Genomic DNA, 27,168 nt, shown 5'->3' on the forward strand with positions numbered 1-27,168 from the left:
TTTACCTCATTGTCAAATGTGTGTTCCCTCTTTACCTCATTGTCAAATGTATGTTCACCATCTTTACCTCATCGTCAAATGTGTGTTCCCTGTCTTTACCTCATTGTCAAATGTGTGTTCCCTCTTTACCTCATTGTCAAATGTATGTTCACCATCTTTACCTCATCGTCAAATGTGTGTTCCCTCTTTACCTCATCGTCAAATGTGTGTTCCCCGTCTTTACCTCATTGTCAAATGTGTGTTCCCTCTTTACCTCATTGTCAAATGTATGTTCACCATCTTTACCTCATCGTCAAATGTGTGTTCCCTCTTTATCTCATCGTCAAATGTGTGTTCCCCGTCTTTACCTCATTGTCAAATGTGTGTTCCCTCTTTACCTCATTGTCAAATGTATGTTCACCATCTTTACCTCATCGTCAAATGTGTGTTCCCTGTCTTTACCTCATTGTCAAATGTGTGTTCCCTCTTTACCTCATTGTCAAATGTGTGTTCACCATCTTTACCTCATCGTCAAATGTGTGTTCCGTCTTTACCTCATCGTCAAATGTGTGTTCCCTCTTTACCTCATCGTCAAATGTGTGTTCCCCGTCTTTACCTCATCGTCAAATGTGTGTTCCCTCTTTACCTCATCGTCAAATGTGTGTTCCCCGTCTTTACCTCATTGTCAAATGTGTTCCTCTTTACCTCATTGTCAAATGTATGTTCACCATCTTTACCTCATCGTCAAATGTGTGTTCCCTCTTTACCTCATCGTAAAATGTTGTGTTCCTTGTCTTTGCCTCATCAAATGTGTGTTCGCTGTCTTTACCTCATTGTCAAATGTGTGTTCCCTGCCTCTACCTCATGGTCAAATGTTCCTTTCCTTTACCTCATCGTCAAGTGTGTTCATTGCCTTTACCTCATCATCAAATGTGTGTTCCCCAAACCCAACTGGTCTTCAAGTGTTTGTTCCCCAAATCCAACTGGTCGCCAAATGTGTGTTCCCCAAATCCAACTGGTCTTCAAGTGTGTGTTCCCAAATCCATGTCATCGCCAAGTGTGTGTACCTCTATGAAAAGTCATAGAGTCATGAATTCAGCTCTAAAAGGTGCAGGCATGCAAGACTATCCAGGTTCTGGTATCTCTTCCCAGATTAGATGAATGCTATAGCAGCATGGTGTATATCAGACTAGATGAATGCTGGAGCAATGTGGAGTAAACCTGACAGTGAACACCTGCCGATGAAATCTAAGCAAACACTGTTGGCTCTGTAGGGAATCGGCAGATGACTCGATTTTTTCTCTCTTCTTTCGTGCAGTACTTGACATCCACAGACATGTGCAGAACCACATGGAAAAACACATGCATGAACAGGCATGCATAGACACACACACACACACACACACATACTAAATACATCTTACCCACACAAACACACACACACACACACTCATACACATACACATACACACACACTTCCATCTCACTCACCCACTGACATACACACAAATAGACATGCAAACACACACTCAATCCCTCTCACCCACTGACGTGGGACAAGTGCACACACAAATACTCTCATACACATACACACACTCAGACACACACAAATGCACACACAGAGATACAGAGATGCAGAGATGGGTAAGGATGTATGAGATGACAGTGGCTTTGATTTACTTTGCCTGTCCCAGCAGGTAGCATATGAGAATACAGCAGTGATACAATACTACAAGGAACACTCAAATTAACAACCAGAAGAAGGAGGAGGAGAGGGAGGAGACAGAGAGATACAGCAAAGTACAAATAATAAACTGGGAGGGTGGAGAAGTCTGGGGAACATTATTAAGAGCACTGGCAAACAGTGGATTTACATTTACTGTTGGCAGCATTTCCACCAGGGACCACTCTTGACAGCTTCCCGTGTCTTGTTTTTTTTAATGGAAAATGGAGGTGCTGTTGACACCGCTGAGAGATGAGCATGTTTTTAAGCTCTAAACAACAGCAGGCACTGAAAGTTAAAAGCATTTCAACCTGAGCAAAATAGGTGCAACGCAGCAGTTTTCCAACAGTCGCATGGAACAGCAGGACAAAGCTAAGTTCTCGCAAAACAAGTACAGATGAAGTTCCATTCGCTTTCACTCCATTTCTGGCCATTCAAGACCCCTCCGCTTTCCCTATATTATACTGACACACCTTATCTTAATGGCGTCATTCAGTGAGGTGTGTCCCATGTCCTGTATTGTCCCATGTGAGCTGAGCAGTCCGTGGTTCAGAGTGCGAGGGATTTAATCTGTGTGGAAATTAACTTCAATTTCGCATTTTAAAGTATTACTGCTGTTTGATCGTCCTGAGCTGGATTACTGCACGCTGTTGTCTGATTATGACTGTCCCTGCAAGTTTGTGAGTAGGCCAACTCTCGTTTTTGTTTTCTGATTAACTCCATCTACGTTTGACAACGTACAGCCAAACCTGATACAACTCCATCTAAGTCTGACAAAAGACAGCGAAACCTGACACAAGTCCAGTTGGAACGACGGATTCGAGAAGCTGTAATCACTGGGTTGTACTTGTACTAGAAAAATATAGCTGCTATTCAAATTTAAGACCCAGGTGTGTGAATATTTTCTGTGAGTGTAAATTCGATCATTCAATTTCTCAGGTATTTTGCTACAGAAATACTGTTGTATTTAGAATACAATAAAAACACTGGAAGAAACTAGTGATGCCCATATTATCATCATTATTATTATTTCCCAGTGACAAATAGTAAAGCTTTAACCTAGGTATGCCTCTAGTGGTTGAATAAAATATGGTTGATATGAATAATGAGGTGTCCTTTCTGATCTTGTGTTCTTCTCAGCTGTATTAGCACCAGGGACCTAAGAGCATTGTGATTGGTGAGAGACCAGACAGCCAGCATCTGTCCCTCTCTCTCTCTCTCACACACACTCACACACACACACACACACACACACACCACACACACACATACGCATACACATGTTCACACAGCAGTCCAGACATCTGGTGGGGCTCTACTGGGTCTTGCCACTGTGGTACTGGGACTCTTACAAGGACTAAAGATACTCCAGCAGTAATGACACGTCCCTGTTGGCCAGACCGGGCAGAAAAACAGGAAGTGGGGACAAGACTGAGGGTCAGAGAGGTCAGCCATCTTGGGAGGGTGATTTAAATACAGTAGAAAAGAGTCATGGAGATACAGAGACAAGTAACGTCCTCTGCCCGAGGCCAAGGTAAGAAATGTGAGCAAGTTTCAGCCATTGGCCACAATCAGCAAGAGGAGGGACTGTGCTCAAACAACCTTAAATAAGTAATGGGTCCATCAAAAAGACCAGGCACTACACTCTCTTCATTAAAAAACGATCTTTTATTAAAGGATTAAAAACAATTTTTAATGGAGAGAGTAGTGCCTACTGTCCGTATAATTTTGTTCAGCCTAATTTCATGGTAATTTGTAGGAGATCTTATGAGAAGCAATATATCCTGTATGGCTTTTCCAAGCTTTTTTTTTTTTTTTACATTGAGTGAAAAAGTTTTCTAACAACCGTGCAAGTAACTATGACACAAATCTTTTCCTTAGCCGCAACTAAAACGATTTTCAGGGGGTTGCTGATGCCAAACTAAAGGGATGCAGTAGTATATAAAAATGTGAATGAACTATGAATTCAAGTTGGTGATCATCTGTTTTATTTTCTTTATTGAAAAGACCCTATTTTAATTTCTGCTAACACTTACTATTTAGTATTCTATATGGTATACTACTGTAAATTACTAGTGTGGGACTACGTATGAATTTGGTTATACTTTCTCTGACTACCATAGCCACAGTATAGTGCATTAGGACACTAATAAAGAATTCCAATGCCTTATGATCATGCTTATAACACAACACATGTATTATATCAGCACTCATGAAACATCATAGATACAACTAATGGAAGAGCAGTAAAATTATAATTACAAGCGTCTCATGAATGCGTACAACCTTTTAATCTCAATGGAGCAACCTCGTGGAAGGTAAGGTAAAAGGAAGGTAAAAGAAGCACTTTGAGGAACCCAACCGACGTGTCCTTTGTTCGGGAGGCAGTACTGGAAGGTTCTGCAGGGTCTGACTCCGTCCCCTTGGCAGAGATCACTGGGATACTTAGAAAGCTCCTTAATGGCAAGGCTGAAGGCTCTGAATATGTTGGGCTGGTCTAATTTCGGGACCAGTGCCTTTGGATTGGCAGACGCGGGTGGTGGTCCTCATCTTCAGAAAAAGGGGACCTGAAGGCAGGTTCCAACAGTCGAAGAATCACACTGCTCAGGCTCCCTGGGAAAACCTATGCCAAGGTGATGGAAAGGAGACTCCAGACGATGGCTGAACCTCAGATCCAGGAGGAACAATGCACATTCTGTCCTGGTCGCGGAACAGTGGACCAGCTTTTTAACCCCTCACAGATAATGGAGAAGGTCTATGACAATGTTCCCTGAGGTATTCTGCGGTTAGGCGCTGTGGGAATAAGGGGTGCCGGGGTCGCATCCCTCTACACTCGGACAGACAGCTGTGGTCGTATTATTGGCATTAAATCAAGCTTGTTCAAGGTGGGCATTGGATTGTGACAAGGGTGCATGTTGTCCCCTCTCCTATTTGTGATATTCATAGACAGGACATAAAGCTGCAGCTGAGGTTTGGAGAGTGTCCAGTTCACTTTGTTTCTATCTAATTTTGTGCTTGGTGTACTTGACGCAGCTAAAAACCTATAAATTAACTACAATTGTAGTTGTTTTTGATGACTGTTTTTTATGTTTTTGAAAGCTACAGTAGTTTTAGAAGCAAAATATTACACTATCTCAAAATTGAGCAATCCAGCCAAATCGCCATTTTTACCTGTGGCAACTTAAATAGGTGAGTAAAACTCTATTTTACACATAAAAAGTGATCTTAGTCATGTACTTACCAGCGGTGGGGTTTCCTCCTGGGTTGAGAGTGACTCTGAAGGCTTGATGCCAGATGTGTCGGTCGGGAGGGGCATCACAGGGGTCGACGTAGAGCAGAACTCCTCCGAAACCCAACTCAGATAGCAGAGATAGCTGGAGACACACACAGACAACACACACACACATGGATACACACGCACAAAGGTAGAGTAAGTAAAGAAAGAGAGACACAATGTATTCAAACTCACACACCAACACACACATAGACACCAACAAGTGACAAACATATATGTTCACTGAAATACACATGCAAAAACACACCCCCACACACACAAAGGTGAAGTGAGTAAGAGACAGCACATTCATACCCGTACACAAAAAACACATCTACTCGCGTGCGCACACACACACACGTGCACACACACACACACACACACTTACAAAGTCATAGTTTCAATAACAGTGCTGTGCCTGAGGTGTGTAGCCAGTGGTGAGTGATGTAAAACTAGGACAAAACAGTGGGACACTCATACACAAATAAATGTACAACCCTTGAATTTTCAAATGATATATAATTATCATTCAAATACTGTGAATGGAAAACAGTTGCCTTTCACTAGTGTTGTTTCCAAAGAAATGTTATTTTAGTTTAGAATCATGTATGTGATTTAACCCAATCCAGTCTAAACAATTTTAAGCAGCGAGGAGAATGATTCTGATACATTGTGGCTATTGTAACAGTTACATTCTATGGAATAGACTTATAAAAGAAGTTCAATTAATAAAAAAAGAAATGCAGGATCAGATTGCCTACCATTACACCCCTTGGAGAAGCTGCAAAAGATATCTTGGCAAGTGATTATACCTCCTGGTCAGACTTGTGAAACTCATTACACGATATTGAATGTCAAATTATCTTAATGCACTGGCAGATAATTTTGCTGGTTTCACCAAATGTCACTCGTTTCATCATAATGTAACTGCTTTCAAGACATTTACTTGCTAATGTAGAACTGGACAGATGCCGAGTGAGCGGGCTTCTGCACTAGATATCACTGTATACAGTCAAATCAGCCACCTAAACTTAATTACCATACATTTTCTTTGACGAATAGTTTATTTTGTCTCCATCTTTGTTGCTCAGCGCTCATTGCTGTGGTGTTTCTGCTCTGCACTTCCCAGAGATCACCTGTCAATCAAACAGTGTGTCCAGTACTGTGACGTATTTGACATTAATTAATTTAGGCTTTTGTGAAATTAGAATTTGTTCATGTTGGTGGTTGTCTTCTTTATCAATGACTGGAGGTCATAGTTTACCCACTTCTTTTTAATTCACCACTACATCACTGGTAATAATAGAGAATAGTTGCTGGGTAGGGGGATTTCTGCCATAGCTGCCACTGTGCAGAGCAGTATTTCACTGTTGTTCATGGAAGATGTAGCGTCCTTGTTTTTTATGAGTGTAGATGACTATTTTATTGAATATGTGACACCAGCCATGGTCATTCTCCTCTCATCACAACTCTGTCCTTCACTAGAAAACAGGGACAGGGACACCACACACACACACACACACACACACACACACACAAACACACATACATGCACATGCATACACACACTCATATGCACACTCACACACACTCAAACACAAACACACTCAAGCAGACATATGCTTGCATGCGCAAACACACACACACACACACACACACACACACAGGTGCAAGAACACCCATCCACACGCCTCACACTTGTACGCACACACATGCCCTTTCACATGTGAAAACTCATGCATACACACTTTCAAATGCACACACTCATACAGAAAACACAGATATTTATGTACCCACACTCACGCAGACACACATGCATCCATGTGCAAACACACACATATGTATGCTAATGCATACACACACACACACACACACACACACACACACACACACACACACACATAATGACCTCCCAAGCTCTCAGGAAGAACAGAAACACTCTCTTGGCTTCTGTATTTACACAGTCATGCATTCCACTGCACTGAGCTTTTGACACATAAATGCAGCAGTGGAGTCATAGAATAATATATTATACAGTAACATTTCCAGATTTCAATACAAAATCAGCCTGGTCAAAAGGCTAGGAACCATTTGGTAGCACTTTACTTGAGGCATCCAGCTATAGTGGATTCTAATGTGGTATTATAACGTATGAGCCATTTGAAGCTGTCCGATAACAGGCGTGTCACGTGTTTTGTGTCTTAATGAATCAAATTAGATGCCTCATCATTGCTGTAATTTAGCCCGCTTATTGATATAACATTATGAGCTACAACGTGTGTTAATGAACATACTTCAAATACATTATCATTAATATTTATATATACTTTACCGCGTTAAAGTGACAGACAATATGACAGACATTTAATTGTCTTTATTCCCTTTGACTACTATTGCATTATTCTAACAAAAGAATATTGAAAAGAAGATAGGAAAGCCCTGTGGTCCACGGACTTTTCTGGCAAATATACATTGATGTGGGCGGAGATAATCGGCCTTTTCCGGACGCGTTTGGACGTGTGTTAAAGTCGAGATGAAACGGCATTTCGAGAGTATCTAACTTCCGTATCGTGACGTATTTCCGAGTGAAACAGGAAAGACAGGCGGGACATAACGTTGGGAGGAATGAATCTTAGCCTCTTAGCTCTGTGCGCTAAAAGTTGAAGATTGATTGATGGGTGGATGTCATGATATTATTGGTTGAAATTAGTTACGGGCATGCTTACGTAAGCACACGGCATATTTTGTTTTACAGGAAGAAAACATGATTGAATTTTGATATAAGAATACAATGAAATTGATTTTTGGTATTTTTTTTGGCATATATTGTTAAATAGGTGCACAGTATGACCGGGGATGTGATCTAAAAGGGTTAAAAAGGCATTTTTCATTTCATCTCGTCTTTAAGGTGGAAAACTGACTTTTCCGGACGTGTTTGGACCATGTGTGCAGGTGCACGGAGATTCCCGGTGAGTGTACAGTGATATCTGGTAATTTGCGACAGTATACGGAGTGAGCTGACATTTAACGAGGCATGTACAGTGACAGAAATCTCCGGTACACAAAAGTTGTGCGTTCTCGGGGAATTACGGATGTGTGGCGGCCCGAATATCTCCTGGCACGTCGCCAGACATGTCCGGATACAGTGTGTTTCCGTACGCGTGTACAGAGATGTACAGGATGGAAACATAACTTTTCGTCCAATGAATTAAAAAAAAAAAAACGCAGCATTCGAATACTGATTTGGACGTCGATTACCATGGCAACGGTAGAAGCTTCGAAGCATTCGGGTCAGCCCTAATAGTGAACATCAATGTATTTGATCCCTTGGCATTAATGTGATATGTAAAGCACCATCTAAGTCCATATTGTAAAATCTGCCACTCAGTTACTAATCAAACTCATTGCCATGAAAGCACTCTTGCGTAAAGTGGATGTTGAAATTGGCATTTCTATCTATTGTAGTTTCTAATAAAAATGTTGGTCTACTTACTATATGTATATAGATTAAATAGATTTACAGTTTAAGCATACGCCTTGCTTAACTCATTTAGTCCTTCATCCTGGTCCCACTCTTGGATTAGATTAAATCTGTAGCACACTAACAATTTACAAATTAACTATTATTTTATTTATCCCTGGGGAAATTCATTAAATTCAACGGCAGCAAAACTTTAAGACACAAAGTTTAAAAACCAACCAACCTTGGATTTTCTGTTGATGAAGTTTGAGTTTCTTGCATGAACTGGCTAAAGGCTGAATCACTATCATATTATATCAGTTAGTAATAGAATATAGCAAAATGGGCATTTATATGAAAATGGTGCAGATGATTACTTTAATCTTTGTGATGGACTGTGTGAGGCAGCAGGAGAAAAAAAGAAAAATCTATTCAAATATTTCCAGGCCACAAGATGTTCACAAGATATTCCTGTATGATAAAAGCGATGATTCTGATTTTTTAATTGCCCTGTTTACCGTTAGTGAAACCCCATCTGAAAACACCCAGAATGCAATATGTGTGAGCGAACCAAGGCCCTCTAAGGGACATCACCTGCAGTTTTATCTGAGCTTTTAAATCCAAATGAGCTTATTTCATTGTATGCCTGTAAAAACATCCTGGGTACAGTCAAAGGGTCCACACAATCATCCTCCCATTAACTGTCAATGGGATGGGAGAATGTGTGTGTGTGTGTGTGTGTGTGTGTTCTGTTGTATCTTAACGTCATGTTGATTATAAGTCACAGAGCTGATCGTGATGGGCAGCTAGTAAGAACAACTGGTAGATGAAAACACTTATTATGGTGCTGGAATATAATAAGAAAAAATAGGCTCATATTTCCATCAATCAAATTAGCTGGTATGAATGGAGAGCAATGACATGTCAAGCTAACATGATCTATGTCGGTGTCTTGCGTGTGTGTGTCACTGATAATATTAATCCAGTCGGTATGTGTGACATTAGGCCTGCAGTCACCTTCACAGCACCCACACACACACACACACACTCAAGCTCATCATCACTACACATACAAGGCTCATCAATCTATATCTACTCCACTTAGATGTAATGGCAAATCATTTCTTTTAGATACCGACACATAGGCACATACACAAGCATACATTGACACACACACACACACACACACACACACACACAGAGAGACGTTAAAAAACACACAGGACCACATATGAACACACACACACACACACACACACACACACACACACACACAAAGACTATTTTTTCTTTGTCTAGTATATATTTAGTGTTGATGTCTGTTGACTTTGCTGCCTTGTTGCGATCAACAGTGCGGTCAGAAGCCATTTAGTTCACTACGGCAAATGATGACAAATGAGCCGCTGATTTGCTTCCCTCGTTACTCCTTTCATCTTCTATTCATGTAGAACATGGATGTCAGAAACTGTGGGCGAGCAAAAGTGGGTCAGCGGCCTGTTGCTGACAGGTCCCCACATGACAAGAGTTGCTGTGCGTTATTACTAATGTCACATTCAGGACACGGTAACATGCAATAAATAAAGCTATGGAAACAAGATGTTATAATAAATAGTTTTGTTTGTTTATCCAGTGAATACTGGATTGTTAATTTGTGTCATTTTAACATCAATAAATCATTATCACATTAATTTTATTTAATCATTACATTGTGAGCCACCGGTCAGATTTGGCGGGAAATCTGCTGGATTGCTTTATGGCACAAAACAGAAAGATTACGCTGTTCTTCCAGAGAAAATTGAGCTAAAGCTTTCAGAGTTTCTGGCAACGGCAGATGGTGGAAGGAGAGAAAAGCTGATGGAAAAAACACTTCCAACATGTTTATCCTCTTCAGTAAAGCCAAAGATGCCAGGGAGGGGGAGGGGGAGGGGGGGCAGGACGCAACAGGGTTTATGGGAAATGTAGTCTTAATTTGGAGAAACACAAGCAGTAACAATACCACTGGTGTGAGATAGAAGCTACCAATCATCGCTTTCATTTGCTTACAGTTATTATATCAAGATAGCAAAATTAATTTGATAATGATATGTTGATGTTTAAAAATGCTACACATAGCAACTTTAAATAACACAATCACAAGTGGATACATTTTGTCAGAAGTATAGCATAAGCCTAAATTACTCAATAATACACACATCCTTAGTGGTTTGTTTTTCATGACATAAATGATCAGTTATTTAGTGTCATAATATTACATGTTATACAGGTCAGTATTGGCATTTATAAGGAAATAATAAGGTGATTGGAAAAGTATTGGAAAATGTATGTTAAATTAGTGTTAAGTCAAATTTAATTTAATTAAAATGTAAGTAGTTATTGTTTATGTTTTGTTGCACTGGGTTGGAATTAATTTTTTCCCTCTCACATTTAAATTGAGAGGAAAACTGCTTTGAGTTGACCTCATCATGGCACACACACACATCTAATGCTTTTTCTGGTGAAATAATTGGAGCAAAATGCATTCAGAAATCTCTGCACTGAATAGGAGCAGATGCAGGAGGCAGTTATCATAAATTAATGGTGAAAATAGATATAAAGAATTAGTGATGCATGACTAGCCATATAGACCCCATTCCCGCTTGGTATTAAAATCCCTGTGCAGCAGGAAGGAAGGAATATTTATTGTCTACAAAGGGCACCAAGACACATTTAAACACAAGTATATTAAAACACCCAAGATGATTTGGAAACTACTTTTTTTTTTTTTAAACCTACCTTTTTATGACAATCACTTTCAGGTCATGCCTTAGTATATTTGCACGTGTTTTTAAAGATTCCTTATTCCTAAATCTAGATGAATATTGTTTCTGTTATGGGATTATAATACCAGGTAAATTCCATATAAAGGATTAAATCATACGTGTGATTTTCTAAAGTGAACCTTCAACAGAGCAGAACAACGGTGCTTTACAGAAATTAGACTGCATCATCTTTCGCCCACTGACTTCTTACCTTGTAAAGTAAAGGAGCTTGCCCCAGCTTGACTAGCGCAATCTGGTTGGTGAGGTTCAGGCTTTCTTTGGCTCTCCTCAGGTCGTCCACACTGCCGTACTGGACATCCACCACCTCCCCCTGGTGAGGAAAAGTACAGCATGATCTCAGAAAACTTTGTGAAATCTGAAATGCTGAATTACGTGTTGTGGACATGAATTATGACAGGATACTCCTCCACGAATCGGATTATGTGACAGGACGAATTGGACACGCCAGAATTGGAAACGCCATTTTCACTGCTAACAGTTAAAGGCATACTGAGTAGGATTTTGCTGGTTGCGGCTTGTAAACACAACTTGCCAGAACGGTAAAAACCAGTAAAAAACCTACAGCGAGGCGAAACGCCAAGCAGTCAAGGCTTGTTCCAAAATGACTGAGTCGATGTCAATGACCTGTTGGAGAATATTGAAGGAGAGGATGGAATGAAGAGCGACTCAGAGTTGGCCTGTTTTCTGTTGGACAGGTAGGTGCCGGTTATCTTAGCTAGCTAGGTATCAGCTTTTCTACTACAACGAAGCTACGCTAACAACAGTAGCTAGCTGCCAGCTCACAACACACACTAGCTCTGACCAGAACTACTCTGTATTACAGTTCAGGACTGCTACCGCAGCCAGCGTGGCTTTTAGATATAAAGCGATTTAGCAGTGGTTTTGGTTGCAGGACACACCTGCTGCCTATAGGTTGATGCCCAGAAACAGACTGATCTCACAGAAAAACCTGAAATGAACAGGACATGTTAACGGCAAATTGCGTGTTGGTGGAAGTGTTAAATTTACGTTTTCCCAGCACGAACCGGTTACGTGAAGGAGACACGACTATAAACAGGAAGTAGTGTCACATTGAAGTAGCACGGTGGCCAATAAGGGTGGTGGATGGGCGTATACGTTTGCCTTCGATACCAGCGACTGGGGTTCGATTCCCAGTGTTTTCAAAGGGCATTTCAATCGTAAGTCACATTTTCATTTTTAACGCTTTTCTTATTTAACCATGACCAAACCATTTCTCTAACCTTAACCAAGTTGTTTTACTTGCCTAAACTTTAACCTTAACCCAAACCTTAACCAAGTTGTTTTACTTGCCTAAACTTTAACCTTAACCCAAACCTTAACCAAGTTGTTTTACTTGCCTAAACTTTACCGTAACCCTAACCCTAACCTTAACCAAACTTATTTTACTTAACCCTTAACCCCAAATCTAACCAAAGTCATTTTACTTGCCTAAATTTAACCATTAACCAACCTTTGGGATGGAATTCAATTTGTGGCGGAGGAATGTATGTAAATTCGTTGCAGGGAACATAATTCAGTTTGTGGTGGAGAAACGTTATTTTCCCATAGTGTCCACATAACGTAAATTGCCGTTTTAGAGTTCGTGTTCATTTTAGGGCTGCAACTAACGATTATTTTGGTAGTCGATTAATCTGTCGACTATTTTTTCGATTAATCGGTTAATCTAACGATTATTTTCTTAGTTACATTAGTCATAACAAAAATAAAACTGAATCAAGCGGCTCAAAATTCAAAGCTTTATTGAGCTCTCAAGTCTTTGAGGAGCAGGTTGAGGATGCTTTCAGACTTCAAGGAGAAAATCATCTATACACCTCTGTATGTTATGATGGAATAATATTGTTTTAGGTGTTGATAGTACATAAATGTATTGAATTTTATTCAGTATATGCCTGTAAAAATGCCATGGATTCTCTGTGTAGGCTAACTTACAAGTAGAGGTGAGAGACCAGATGAATTTACTACTTTAACTGTGGGCTTGTTCTTTATTGTAGCAGAGAAAATAGCAGACAGTGGATTTATGGCAAAGTTTTATGAAAAAGTTTTGTTTGGAGATGAGAGCTGTCAGTTATATTTATCCTCTCAGATCAGTAGTTACCTAGCCATAACTAGCCAGAGATTCAGCACATATCAGGTCTGTAGTCACGTTACTCCGCCACTGACAGCCAGGTAGCATAAACAACGTTACTCAACTACTATCAGTTTCACAAGTGGCTCCGGGATACTCTCGTTTTAAATGTCGGTGTGGTACTGTTGTGGAACTCCATTTCATTCTACAGAGGTTTTACTCTGCTGTATTGTTGGCTTTAGAGCTGAAAAATCCCCGGACTTTGTTTTGAAACTCGCGGTCTCGCGGTAAATTTCTTTGAATGTCTTGCAAGTCCGTCAGCCATCTTCCATTTGGGAAACGTCTTCTTTGCCTGTCTACTGCATGTCGATCAGCTGGACATTTTAAGCCCTGCTGCCACCTAGCGCTACCTTTGCGCATTGCATCATTGACTGTATATAGCCCTGATAACAGCCTGAAAATGTAAAGATATGCGAAGCGTCGACTGCCAAAAATACCCGTCGATCATCCCGTCGACGTGTTCAACGAATCGTTTCAGCCCTAGTTCATTTCACGTATTTGTGTGAGATCATGTTGTCCAGAAATGTCCCAAACATTCAGAAATTACAAAATCCAGGCAGAAGGCAGTAATGATTGAGTAGGATCATTTTTGGATGAGTTTATGCTATTTCTTCCTGCTCAGTATGCCTTTAAGGTTATGCAACTGAAACTTTGGTTAAGGTGAAGCAAGTACAACAATTTGGTTAAAGGTCCCATATTCTCCACTTTCCAGTGTTTTATTTTGTGTCTTGAGGTCCATTCAAAGCTGTTTGTGTGTCATGTACCAAAAACACTCTCAATCCATTTTAACACGTAAATTTTCCAGCATTTCTCTGAGCCTTATCAAGAACAGACTGTTATTAACAACTCTCTGTTCTGATTGGCTAACCATTTCAAGAGTGAAACGTGAGACACTTTTGTGACGCCACAAAGTTACGGAAGTCCAAACGGCTCGTTTAGAGGCTCGCTTTTCTAATATGGATTGTGTGGATTTAGTTGCCGACCGTGCGTTTTGATACTTTCACCATGTTTAGATAGCACATCCAACTCCTTTATAATCACAGAGGCAAGGGGGATCCTGTTTTACACCATATGGGACCTTTAAGGTTAGGGAAAGGCTTTGGTCATGGTTAAATACCGTAACAAAAGCTTTAGCTAAAAACTAAAACTTCAGTACAGTAGAAATCTTCTTAGTACGAGTTGTGAATTGAACCCGGGTCGTCAGAGTTGGCAAAACATATTTCTCTCACTGTTTTTTACTGCTCCATAGCATAAAATGACCATAATGTATCTGCAGGGGGTTCACAGTGTTGCTGATCAACACCAATGACCCAACTATTAGTTTCTCACTTTCTGGTCCGTACTGTGTTTCGGAACAAAATTCACCAGAGACACTCTTCGCCCCCCTCGAAAAAGCCTTGTTGACAATGACAAAGCAGTATTATTATTATTCCAGCATGGTGATATATTACCTCTTCACTAGATGTTTCTGTTGGATCTCTGCTCTGATTAGCTAGCTTACTCCTCTCTATTGTCAAAATGTGATTTTATTGTTTGTGTCAGTTACAGGCCACCATAACTCAAGGGACGGGGAATAGTTACATCCAGTTTAGTTGACCACACATATACCTATACAAAACCTATACAACACAAAGAACTAAAGTAAGTTTTTACAAGTGCAAAACAACAAATGTGTGTGTGTATTTCTGTGGGTTGGAAGGGTGGGTGTAGGTGTGTGTGTGTGTGTGTGTGTGTGTGTGTGTGTGTGTGTGTGTGTGTGTGTGGTGTGAGCGAGTCTTATCATCTCCCAAATTAAAGTGACCTAGAAGTTGTTGAGGAAAGTGAGGAAAGTCAAAGCACTACTTTTGGGAGTGGGCCTCTCCCTCCCTCCCTCCCTCTCTCTCTCTCTCTCTCTCTCTCTCTCTCTCTCTCTCTCTCTCTCTCCTCTCTCTCTCTCTCTCCCCCCTCCCTCACTGCATCACCTGGGCCTGATTCATTTTTCATGTGGCCTGGGGGCGAGTGTAACACGATGCTGCAGTGAAGAGAGAAAGAGAGAGAGAGGGAGAAAGAAACAGAGAGAGACAGAAAGTGAGAGAGAGCGCATGAGAGAGAGAGAGAGAGAGAGCACATCTTGTTTGCATCAGGGGAGACTAGCTGAGGAGAGGAGAGAGAGAGATTTATCGCTCCTGCCTGCATTTGCATCATAAAAGTCCTCCATTTAAACTGCAGCCCATGGAACAGTACAAGACACAGCAAATTGAAATACAGAAGAATCTCTCAGCACTGAGCCGGCCTGGCCGAACGAGATCCATATCTCTCTCTCTCGCTCTCTGTCATTCTTTTTTTCCCCTCTCCCTCCTTTCTTTCATTTCATCTTGGGGAGGTAATGAAATTAACAATGTAAGTGGCTGCTGTCTGGCTGAAGCAGTGAGCATCTTTCTTCTGTTGAGACGATGAATTTCTCCACTTCACCAAGCCACTAGAGTTCGACCGATACGAGTTTTTGAAGTCCGATATGGATACTAATACTTTTGGATTGAAGCTGCCAGTAGCTGCATGACAGTTTGTGCTGATAGTCAATATTTTTTAAATTTTCATGCCAAAAAAACATTCCAAAAAGTGACAAATATTCAATTTCCTCCAGAATGTTATTCTTGTCAGGGTGGAAAAGCCTCTGAAACAGCATTTAGACCATCATGGGACACTAAAACTCTCCACTGAAAGCCAAACTACTGAAATTCTTTCAGGTAAGGCAGGTTTCATTGCATTGCATTCATTTTACAAACTAACACCCATGAAGCTATCCACACCTCTATCATATTGGAGGTGAATGACGTGGACAGGCCAACTTTTATTAAAAGTATATGGGGCCAATATTGGCCCCATATACTTTTATTTTATATATTGGTTTAACCCTAATCCACATCATAAGGGAGGGAAGAAGGTATGGAAGAAAGAGTAGACTGAGGGAGGGACAGAGGAAGACAAAGCGAGATAGATGGCAGGAGGGAGAAAGGAAAGAGAGGAGAGCTTGAAGGAAGGAGAGAAACAAGGAAGGAAAGAGGGTTTCAATGGAAGGAGGGAGTCTCTTGAATCGTCTCTCAGAGTGACAGAGTTGAACAGAGGAAGAAATAGAAGCTACAGGGAGACAGGGGAGGCCATGGATTGTTTCTGCAGTCTGCTGATTGAAGGCTGCTAAAATCCACAAAGCAATTAACTCTTATCACATGAAGTAACTGAAGAGCCGCCACAATCAGAGTCTGCCATTATGTCACGACAACAGGGAGCCTATCAATGAGGGCCAGTGTTGAGAAGCTACTTTGAAAGTCTAGTCGTACAAACAACCAGTTACTTCACATTGAGGAAGCTGAACTACAGCAAAGCAAAGAGACTTTGACCGTGGTCTGACTGTTGGTTCGGCATCGCAGAAACAGCTGCCCTCCTGGGATATTCACACTACAGTCTCTGGAGTTTACTCAGAATAAAAACAAAAAAACATCCAGTGAGTGAAAGCAGCTTGTTAATGAGAGAGGTCAGAGGTCAGAGGAGAATGGGCAGACTGGTTCAAGCTAACAGAAAGGCCACAGATGCTCCAATAACAGCTCTTTACAACAGTGCTGTGCAGAAGGACATGTCAGAACACACAAGCTGTTGGCCCCTATGATAAATGGGCTATAGCAACAGATGACCAGCCGGCACTAGATAGGTGTACCTAATAAAGTGGCCAGCGGGTGTAGTTTTGTTAACTGAAGGTACTTCGAAAAAGTAGTTCACACTACTTTGTAAAAAATGATCATATATAATGTCATATAATACAAAATGCAAAAAGTACCACCAATTGGGAAGTTGATAAAAATCAAGATCAAAGGAAGCTGAATCAGGTTCCAGTAACAGACAAATCGTCATGTTTTTGGATTGAAAGTATCTGAGCACGTTTTCACGACCCTTCTCTTACTTTTACACAATTAATAGACTGGGAGTCTTCATCTTACATGCATATTTCACTGATGTAACAGTACTTAGTCAAATAATGCAGTATAATGCAGTCGAAAAAATGACTACCAGCGTAATTTGAGACATTATTTTGCTGCACTGGAAGATAATTTAGCTTCCTTTAAAGAAATCTCTCTTGTTTAATGATAATGTAAATGAATTTGAAAATGAATGACATTTACTTAAAAGTTTCAAGACTTTTCCATGTTTTATGATTCTTTCTTAAAACAGGTCATATTATCATGAACTAAGCGAAATGCCTTAGAGCCAAATTATCTGCCAGTGCAGTGAGATTAATGAGGTTATAGCATAGTTCATTATGTCTGAATACAAGACTAAATCACTTCTGAGCTTATCATTTATGCAGTGTAGATTGTAGTTTACACTGAGGCAAATGCTGGCAGTATTAATTTGGAGATTATACGTGAATGCTAAAGCGTGCACACATGCACAGAGTAGATGCACCTGTAGACGGACACACACATGCGCATACACACTGGATATCTCTCGAGTAATAAACATTCAGAAACACTTCTTCACAGGGAAACTGGACGGAGACGGGAGTTGACCCAAAAGCAAGGAGAGAGAGAGAGAGAGAGGGGATGAGAGATGAAAAAGAGAAGAGAGGGAAGAGCGGCGAGGAGAGTGGTGAGGACAAGTACTTTATTATAGTCGTGTTGAATTAGTCAGTGGCTTTTCCCCACAGTCTATCCTCAGAAGGCTCAAAAGTGAACATTTATAAAGCATCAGTGAGCTTTTTGATGGCGTGATGTTGAGTCACGTAATGAAGCCCGCGCCTTTACCCCGGTTTACCTTCTACGCTGTGCCATTCACGTCCCGCTGGGTTTGAAGTGAAGCAGATTTGTCCTTTACAGAAAAATATCTTGTCTTATGAGGAGTTAAAGTATATGTAATACGATATTCTTCCTCCAACAACCTTATACAAAATTATTCATTAGGGGTTAAAGGTCCCATATTATAGGAATTCAAATTTTCCTCTATTCATATAACATCAAACATGTTTAATGTAGATGTTGTTGAAATGTTATTTTTTTGGGGGTGGTAAAATTTAAAGTTAGGGCATTTTCCAAAATTCACCCTTTTATACAGGCAGTTTCAGACTAACTCCAGGAAACGCATCACAACTGGACTTGGTCCTGATTGGCTGTCCTCACTAAAGAATTACTGAAATCCTTCCGGTTAGGCCAGTTTGCCTCCACTCAGCAGGTTTACCTCATTTGACTTTGAGGAGCTGCTGTTGTCGGCCAATCAGGGTCCAGTATTGTGAGGACTTAAGTCTTCAAATTCATTCAGTTTAACTAATTCAACTTTTAACTAAAATACATTTCTTTCAAAACACCATAAAGAACAGTATTCTTATCCTGAGTCATTGTAGATCTGAAAACAACATAATGAAAACTGAATAATAATAAGATGTTGAGGGAGGTGAGGACATCTCTCATTCACTTTCTCCAGACAAATTGTTTTCAGTGAGGTAAATGGAAGGTCACAGGTTCAAATCCCACAATAGCCAATGTGTCCAACAGTTATGAGTATTATTGAGGTGTGAGCAAGACACTGGTGAGAGTTCCAGAATAACTCGGCTATTGGCCATAACGTCATATTCAGGTTAATCTGTATACATGAACCTTTGATACCCTGTGAATGAGCCTCCCTGTTACAGCGAATACACCAGTTAACAGAGTATCGCTCTTTCACAGAATAGTATGTACTGCTCAACACCATGTTTTTGTTGCCATCAAAATGTACCCATAATGCAGTGTGAGTTTGAGTTTCCGCAGACGGCAAAAACCAAAAGTGAAAGCAGTAAGATGTTTCCATGCCACAGTAACTGTTTAATATGGGAGTAAACCAGACAACTTAACCAGGTTTCTCATAATCAGAGTATGAGCTCACCTGGTTATTCTAACCCAGTTATAATGTTTACATGCGTCAACCCAACACAAGGTTAATGAGTCACCAGGGAAAGAATAGTGGCAGCTAAAATGCCTAAAAAAAGTACACACACACACACATACGCACAAACCCTTTACACCAGAGATCATCAGGAGAAATGGGGTCCAGTTAATGCATCGTCATTCCTTCTGAAAAATGGATGGGGAGGAGGGCGAGTGAGAGAGGGAAGAAGATAGAGAGAGAAAGAGAGAAGGAAGAGAGAAAGGTGACGGATGAAGGATTCAGGCAGGCCATATGAGAATCAGTCACCCTTCTCACTATCTTATAAAGCTATATGTAATATACCACCTTGTTATTATACAACGATTGTCATAGTATTACATATAACAGCATATAACGTCATATTATCTTACTCTGGGCCAAATTGAAAGAATAACAAGGCTATCTTCTTACTTTATCTTTCAAGTGTGTGTGTGTGTGTGTGCGTGCGCGTACAAGAGCATAGTTCCCACCGCACCAGTGAAACAGTGCCACCACCAGCAGGACTTATTAGCCCGCTATACTCGCTCCGGACCGCCATCCATCCATCACAAACGCCATATTTAATTGTCTGAAAGCCATGTTTAGATCCGGCAAACTGCCGCTTAATTCAAGGCAGCGCGCGGGAACAGAGCTAGGAAATAATCTGGTGATGGATGACTGTGACCCTCCTTTGGGTAGACTCCGACGAGTGGACAGCTGGATGGATCGAGCAAAGCGGAGAAAGGAGAACGAGGGGAAAGGGAAAGGAGGAAGGAAACTTGGTATTCAGAGAATCGCTCCAACTTTTCATCTGCCCTCGGGCCAGGCACGGGGCTCCGGGGAATAACAAGCGTCTCCTTCAACCCCTTTCTCTGTTCCCGGGATACAGAGAAGTAAAACCCTCTAAAAATAGTGTGACTGTATTTCTTAGTGTATGTGTCTGCTGGCTAGCGCGGGCGGACTACATGCATAATGACTGCCATTAACCTTCACACTCCTGAAGGATGGCGGCAAAGATTTACAATGCATCTCGCGTGACGCAAATACCGTACTGTGGGATTTTATGCTTTCTGCACTGGGTTTGGTAGCACCGTGTTAGAATCAGGGAGTCTGTCCTTATCTGAGTGTAATGTATAATGCGTGCACTTTATCTTTTGTCTGTAAGAGATGGCCCGAGGCGATCTACCAGGAAAACTTCTCTTTCTGTTCTATATATAAAAGTGATCCTCTTGAGTATGACCCATTTAAAACTAGTGAATATATCATACTCCTAACATGTATCGGCACTATATGAAGCGCTGTATTCAAAAACGTTATGCAGCCATTTTGGAGGAAAATCATTACCAGAACTTCATCATTCATTGTCCCTATAAAATATCAAGTTTGTAAGTATTATCATTCTGTCAACCAGCTGAATATTTTTTTAATTCAATTCAATTTTGTTCCATAAATCATTTGGGATAGAGGTGTCACTTTATTCAAATAGTAAATATGTCATTTTGGAACTCTTTGATCATAAAAATTGTGAGTACATTTTTTCTCTTAATTTTGTGTGCATTGGTTGGTGAGCTTTGAAGGTTTGACAATAAATTCTCAACAAACTCACAATGTGTACGAGAAAGCAGTGCGCTAGAGCCTCTTTCTTTCATTCTACAAGAAAATATAAATGGGCATATCATCTTTATCCTTGCCTGACTTGCTGATGTGCACTGCTGAGAATAATAGGACGGAGATACCTGTGGTCCCTGAACTGTGGGTGGCCAAGCTGTAACATTTAAAACCTCCGGCTGTGGCCTTTACTAGTGACCCTTCCTCTGGCCGGGGGTGAAGACTTAGACAATATGACAATATGAAGGCAATGAGGCGACAGGGGGTGGAAGATGGAGGAGGAGGAGGAGGAGGAGGAGGTGGAGGGTGAAGCAGCCAGGAGGGTAGAGCAACCTTTGGTTTAGGCTTTGCTTTAGCCTTTCCTGTTGACCCGAGGTTGGCCTGGAGGTTGACTAACCATGGTAGGGTCAAATATATCAATCCAAAAATAACGGTATCGGGATCGGCCTTCAAAAACCCATATCGGTCAAACCCTAAACTATAGACAGGTCGAAGAGGAGGAAGGATGGAGTTGAGAAAAAGGACGAAGAGACCTTTGATGTGACGTTGTCCTTTAGCTTTAACCTTTTCTGGTGAGTCCTATTTGGCCTGGAGGGAGTAGGCAGGACAGGGAATAGGGGTAGAAGGTAAAAGGCAAGGAAAAAGAGGCATGGACGCAATCTCACAATAGGCAGGTAAAAGTGATGAAGGTTGGAGGGTGATGGGGAGGAGTAAAGGGATGGGAAAATAAGAGACCTTTGGCTTAGCTTTGACCTTTCCTCACAACCCTCAGTCGGGGAAATTGGGAAACAATCGGAGCATTGACAGATGGAGGGAAGAGAAAGGAGAACTGACCCAAAGGGACAGAAAGGCCTTGAATTTCGGTCCGATTTTTGAAAGTTTGAAGGACTTCATTACCCAGAAATCAGGAATGGGAATCGGACGTTATTCTCTGTTGTTATTTTTACATAAAAATCATGCCAAGTGGAGCTTTAACCAAAGTTATAAAAAAAACACTTGTGTGATGTACTAGCAGTACCTCTTGATTTCAACGAGAAAGTTCTACGGTACCTCTAAGCTTCCGACCGCAGAGTAGGCTGCGTAGGAGAACTGCTGGTTCGGCATCTCGGTTTGTCCACGTTGGTCACACGGGATCCCGTTGGGCAGGAAACACTGGTGACTAGACCTGTCCGTTATGGTGTTGGGGGTGGGACCAGGCAGGCTGACCAGGACCGTGTGATCGAACAGATGGACGTCGGTCAAACCGAGGCCCACCCACTGTCTGTAGAGATACCTCGCCCTGGCTTCCTCGCTGTCGTCCGATAGGCTGGCAAAAGACCTAGAGGAGGGGTGAAGATATATTTATCAACCTGCCTCCACCACAGCGCGACGCTATAGGTCATTTGTTTGGGTCTCGAAATCCGACTCATTTTTACACTTTATTGACTAGCGACCTCTTGCGGTTGTGTGAATAATGACTTCACGTATTCATAGTATTCTGTTCCATCAGCACATCTTGGTAGGAAAATAACAGGTGATTGTAATAAATGAACAGGTGATTATAAAAAAAACAGACAATGAGCTGTGTATATCGTAAAGCATCGTTTTGGTAGGAACTGCATGTGACATCATGAGAATACTATGAATAGCCATTCCGATTGCAGTTGCACCGACTTGGTCTTTACACTTTTTGTAAATGAATTGACTAAAAAACATTATTGCTTCACTGATAATGGAAGATGGATATTCATTTTATCACATGCATCAGACATAACATACAGAGCAAGCAGGTGGGCAACCAATTTTGATCTACTTTTAGTGGAATTTCACCACTAAATCAGTGATTCTCAACCTTTTTCATATCAAGGACCCCTAATTTATTCCACATTAGGGCCACGGAGCCCCAATTGATGAGATTTTGTCTCTCTGTCCCGTCCAAGAGAATATTTTTATTGTTAGATATGATTTTGTCCAGAATTCCATGACTATCTTTATTGTAGGTAGAGAGATAACAGTGAAACTATGATCGAAACAATCATTCTTCTACATTCTCTAATTGTGTTAACTTCTTGTAAATGAAATAATGCTGAAGTTTAACAATTGATCAGTTTGCTGGGGACCCCCATGGAACCCCCTCAAGGACCCCTGGTGGTCCCTGGATCCCCACGTTGAGAACCACTGCACTAAAACAGTCATATAGGTCATCTGAACAAGCCTGAACAGTTGACCAATTCTGTCGTTTGGGCAGGAGCCCATGTAGTAAATATTTAAATACTGTGTATTAGAGGTGGGTAAAAATACCAATGCAGAAGGCAAGATTGCAATATCTTCCCCCATGATATCGCACAGACACGATAACGCTCAGAACCGTGACGTCTTTACTCGCATTTTGAGGCTTTTAATGAAATACGTGCATAATGATGTTCTTGAAAATGATGTTCTTTAAAATGGAAAATGTTTAATAAAAGATTGCTTCAAAGCCTGAAATGTAGTGAAATTCATCCAGCAGTTCACAAAGTGGGGATGATAATGACAATGCTTTCACTAATTGGTCCATATAATAGTGAAAATAGCTTGACGGTTGGGTAGTTTTGTCAGTTTGGCCAGAGCGTGGCGGACTGACTGTTACGCATGCATGTGTGCACCTAACTCTCTCTCTCTCTCTCTCTGTCACTCACACACACACACACACACACACACTGCACTCTCCCCCACTCGACTCCTCGTGGGAGCTGTCAATCTCTGTCATTCCCTTTTTCCTAATTAAAGGAAAGAAATGCCAATAAATTTGAACCGGACCTTATTTGAGTTTCCTCCTGGTTTGTTTGGTTGTTGGTGTTTACTCTCTTTATTGTTCCGACTCTGAGAAGACAGGATTCAAAGTTCAGCAATAAAGACATTTCTAGAAAGGACTGGCTGGTATTTCAGCCTTTTGTGAAAGAAAGAAAAAAAACACCATCCTACACTGAACACCTGGGTCAATGAAAAGTCTGAAAAATATGATTATATATATGTGTATATATACAGTACTGTGCAAAAGTCTTCGGCACCCAAGATTTTTTATATACATTTTAGACTGTAGACTGCTCTTTACAGTAATTTTTTTGATATTTAGAAACTTTTCATTTCATTATTTTGGAAAGCATCTTCGCTTTACAGAATTTTTTTACATGTGCCTAAGACTTTTGCACAGTACTGTATAGGGCTGAACAATTAATCGAAATTTGATCAAAATCGCAATATGGCCTACTGCAATTTTCAAATCGCAGGAGGCGCAATATTTGTTAAAGGCGAAATGTGTGTCAAAATACCATTTTAAATTAAATATTGTCGTGCTGCAGAGATGTCCTGGCCTACACATCATATTCTACAGACTTAAGAAAACATCTTTGTTTGGTACAGATCCCCGCAAAAATCACACCATAATCATTTTAATACGTTTTTCAATGAAAATGAGAATAATGATGTAAAAATTATCATTCCCTCTAATATCGCAAATCATATCGCAATTGCAATATTAGTCAAAATAATCGCAATTAGATATTTTTTCAAAATCGTTCAGCCCTAGTACTGTATGTATATATCTTTTTCTATCTAAAAAAAAAAACACAATTACACCCCGTAAATTGTTACCATTTTGAGTTTCAAGCCAGCAATCACTTTCTTGAAGTAGATGTTGTATTTTTCAAAGGGCAAGCATTAGCAAGTGATTTTTTGCACTTTCCACCTACACATAATCTGTGTATCTCTCTCTGTGGCTAGATTGCTTATTGTGATTTTGAGTCAAACTTGTTCATTAAAAAGCGTATAAATTGGGTTATTATTACCATCATCGTTTTTATATGTGTGTACGTGCGTGGGGTTGAGCAAGTGCGTGTATGCCGGTAATGTCTGTGTGTGTGTGTGTGTGTGTGATATCTATATCAGTCTCAGCAGCAGATGGCCCAAACACACATCTCTGCCATTCTCCAGTCAGCAGGCCACGTCTAATAGCTCGCCAGGAGCAGCAGCAGGAGGCTGTGTGTGTGTTTCTGTGTTTTCGCGTGTGTGTGTGTTTGCATGCGTGTGAGTGGGTGTGTGTGCTTGTCGAGACCTTCATCTATAAGCCAAGCTGTTGGGAGGACTCCCTGAGGTTTGGGACTGTTGCCCAGTTCTGACGATGCTTCATGTCTCGAGTGACTTTGAGTGTGTGTGTGTGTTTTTGCATGACGGTGTGTCTGTCTACAGAATTGAGTGTGTATGTCTCTTTGTCTCTGTGTCATTGTGCCTGTGTGTATGTGATTATGTATGCACTGTGGTCATGTATTTGTATGTATTCATATTTGTACCCCTCCAGAGTACAGTTTCTGCCTTTATTGCCATAGCAGCAAGCACTTATCTGTTGCTATTGAGTTTTCAGGCACCAATGTACTTTATACCATGTCTCATGTTCAAATGATGTCGCAGTGCCAAATGTTTTGTTCAAATTCTAGTCAAGATCCCAAGGTTTCAGAAGAAACTAAATATGTCAGGCTAAATTACAGGGAAATGTGTATAAAATGGTGCAAAAACATCTCGATTTTTTCCATTTGATGGAATGGTGCAGCCATAAAAAAATGGCGTCTTGGGTTTGAATATTACACTCAATATAAGCAGCTGTAGCTTCAGTGAAGCGTTGGAACGAGCAAATACAGAATATGGATGTGACATTGTCGTACAGTAAGGAAAAAAATGTTTGTTCTAACTTTGAAACTACTTAAGCCTCTTAAGGGGACATTTAAGGGGAAACTCAGGCTGCAAGCGGTTAAAACCCATTTACAGCTTACATTTTGCATTACTTTTACCTGTACTCTACCTGGGTGTAGTGTACCTGGGTGTAGTGTAGCCTAACTCTGGGTGAAAGGGTCAGCAAAATGACAAAAATGTAAATGTTACAATCCTGCATTAACATTATATTTGGGATAATAGCTCATATCTTTGTCAAAGTCTTATTTATGATAAGCTCTTTAGTGCATCTTCATATCCCACTCAAGATTGTATATGAATAAGCAGAATATAATGTATGTTATCATGGCGATATAATTCAGATAGCTGTGTATGTTACATCCGTTCAGAAAACACAGCAAGGACGAGGGAATATGATTAAAGCTGCAGTAGGCAATTTCACACGTTGGCGGCCCCTAGTGGCAGCAAGAGGTAACTGCTTAATTTAAGTAATTGAAGTACTTCATTACCCAGAAACAATGTGACGTCAGTAAGCTGCACACAGCACACTCACGTTTACCACCCCAGTCAGTCTGTGATGCTTTATACCAAAGGATACCAAGCTTTATGCACTCTCTTCTGTCACTTTGACTGCTAAGCCTGTCACTTACCAACAGAGTACGGCTCCCATCCCATCCATATCATGTGGAGTAGTATGTATTTCAAGGCCATTTTAAGGCAGATGACTCTCCTTAATGACATTTTCCTGCAGCTAAGAGGGTTGCATATGGATATTATCTTTATTTTTGGAAGCGGTGTTCAAAAAAGCAGTTCACAAACTTCAAAAAAATTGGGTTCACAGAAGTAAATCATTAAAAGAAAAAGAAGGGAAATCAGCATTATTTCCATGCTGCGCAACCTTTCCAGGCCCACGTAGACGCTGGGATTGTTTTGAAGTGTTAATAAACAGGCTGTGTCTGAAGCCCAAAGAGCGTCTTTATCTGATGAGTGGATTGAATCCTGTCTTCCAGAGCCTAGCTACCCCACAGAGACAAGGGAAACTGTTTATCCATAGTCACTTCAGCCAGCTGCAATTGTTTCATAAAAGGATTTGTGTTTTTTTTTTTATGCTCCATATCTTGTCTCGCTGGATCCTGGAGCTTAAATTAATTCTTTACTCTCAAAAATCACTGACAAATGGACTAAAGAAAAGGAAACCTCCCTTTATTATGATTTGAAACAACAGTTCAAAGGCCGGCCTCAAATCCCAAGCTAAAAGTGCGGTGGCAGTTAAAGGCTTTTGTTTTATTAAAGCTGGAAAATGGTAATGCCGCTTCAAAGCCAAAGTCTTTGGCATCATTGCACCATCTCCCTTGAAAGACAAGCAAATTAAATCATTTCAAAGTCTGGCAAAATATGCATTTATGGCTATTGGTCATTACAAAAATCCTCTTATTTCTCCTTGTGCAGCCATGTTCTTTTGCGCGTTGTACAGTTTTACAGTTTCCATAATGATAATGTCTAAGATGCATTAGTATGAGCACGGGCAGATAAATCACATGTTCGGCTCACGTAGAGAGCGGATAT

General features: G+C 40.7%; 1 protein-coding gene across 1 annotated transcript in view; it reads right to left on the reverse strand.

Annotated features, from left to right (window-relative positions):
- naaladl2 (N-acetylated alpha-linked acidic dipeptidase like 2) overlaps positions 1–27,168 on the reverse strand; it is a 386,338-nt gene that overhangs the window by 179,138 nt on the left and 180,032 nt on the right. The window contains exons 6-8 of the mRNA XM_078285865.1: positions 21,970–22,237; positions 11,446–11,565; positions 4,944–5,076 (exon numbers count right to left, since the gene is read on the reverse strand). Of these exons, the coding sequence (XP_078141991.1) occupies positions 4,944–5,076; positions 11,446–11,565; positions 21,970–22,237 (521 nt within the window). The remainder of the gene's footprint in view (positions 1–4,943; positions 5,077–11,445; positions 11,566–21,969; positions 22,238–27,168) is intronic.

Source organism: Centroberyx gerrardi, chromosome 9 (assembly GCF_048128805.1).
Source record: "Centroberyx gerrardi isolate f3 chromosome 9, fCenGer3.hap1.cur.20231027, whole genome shotgun sequence".
In the NCBI taxonomy this organism is placed as follows: Eukaryota; Metazoa; Chordata; class Actinopteri; order Beryciformes; family Berycidae; genus Centroberyx; species Centroberyx gerrardi.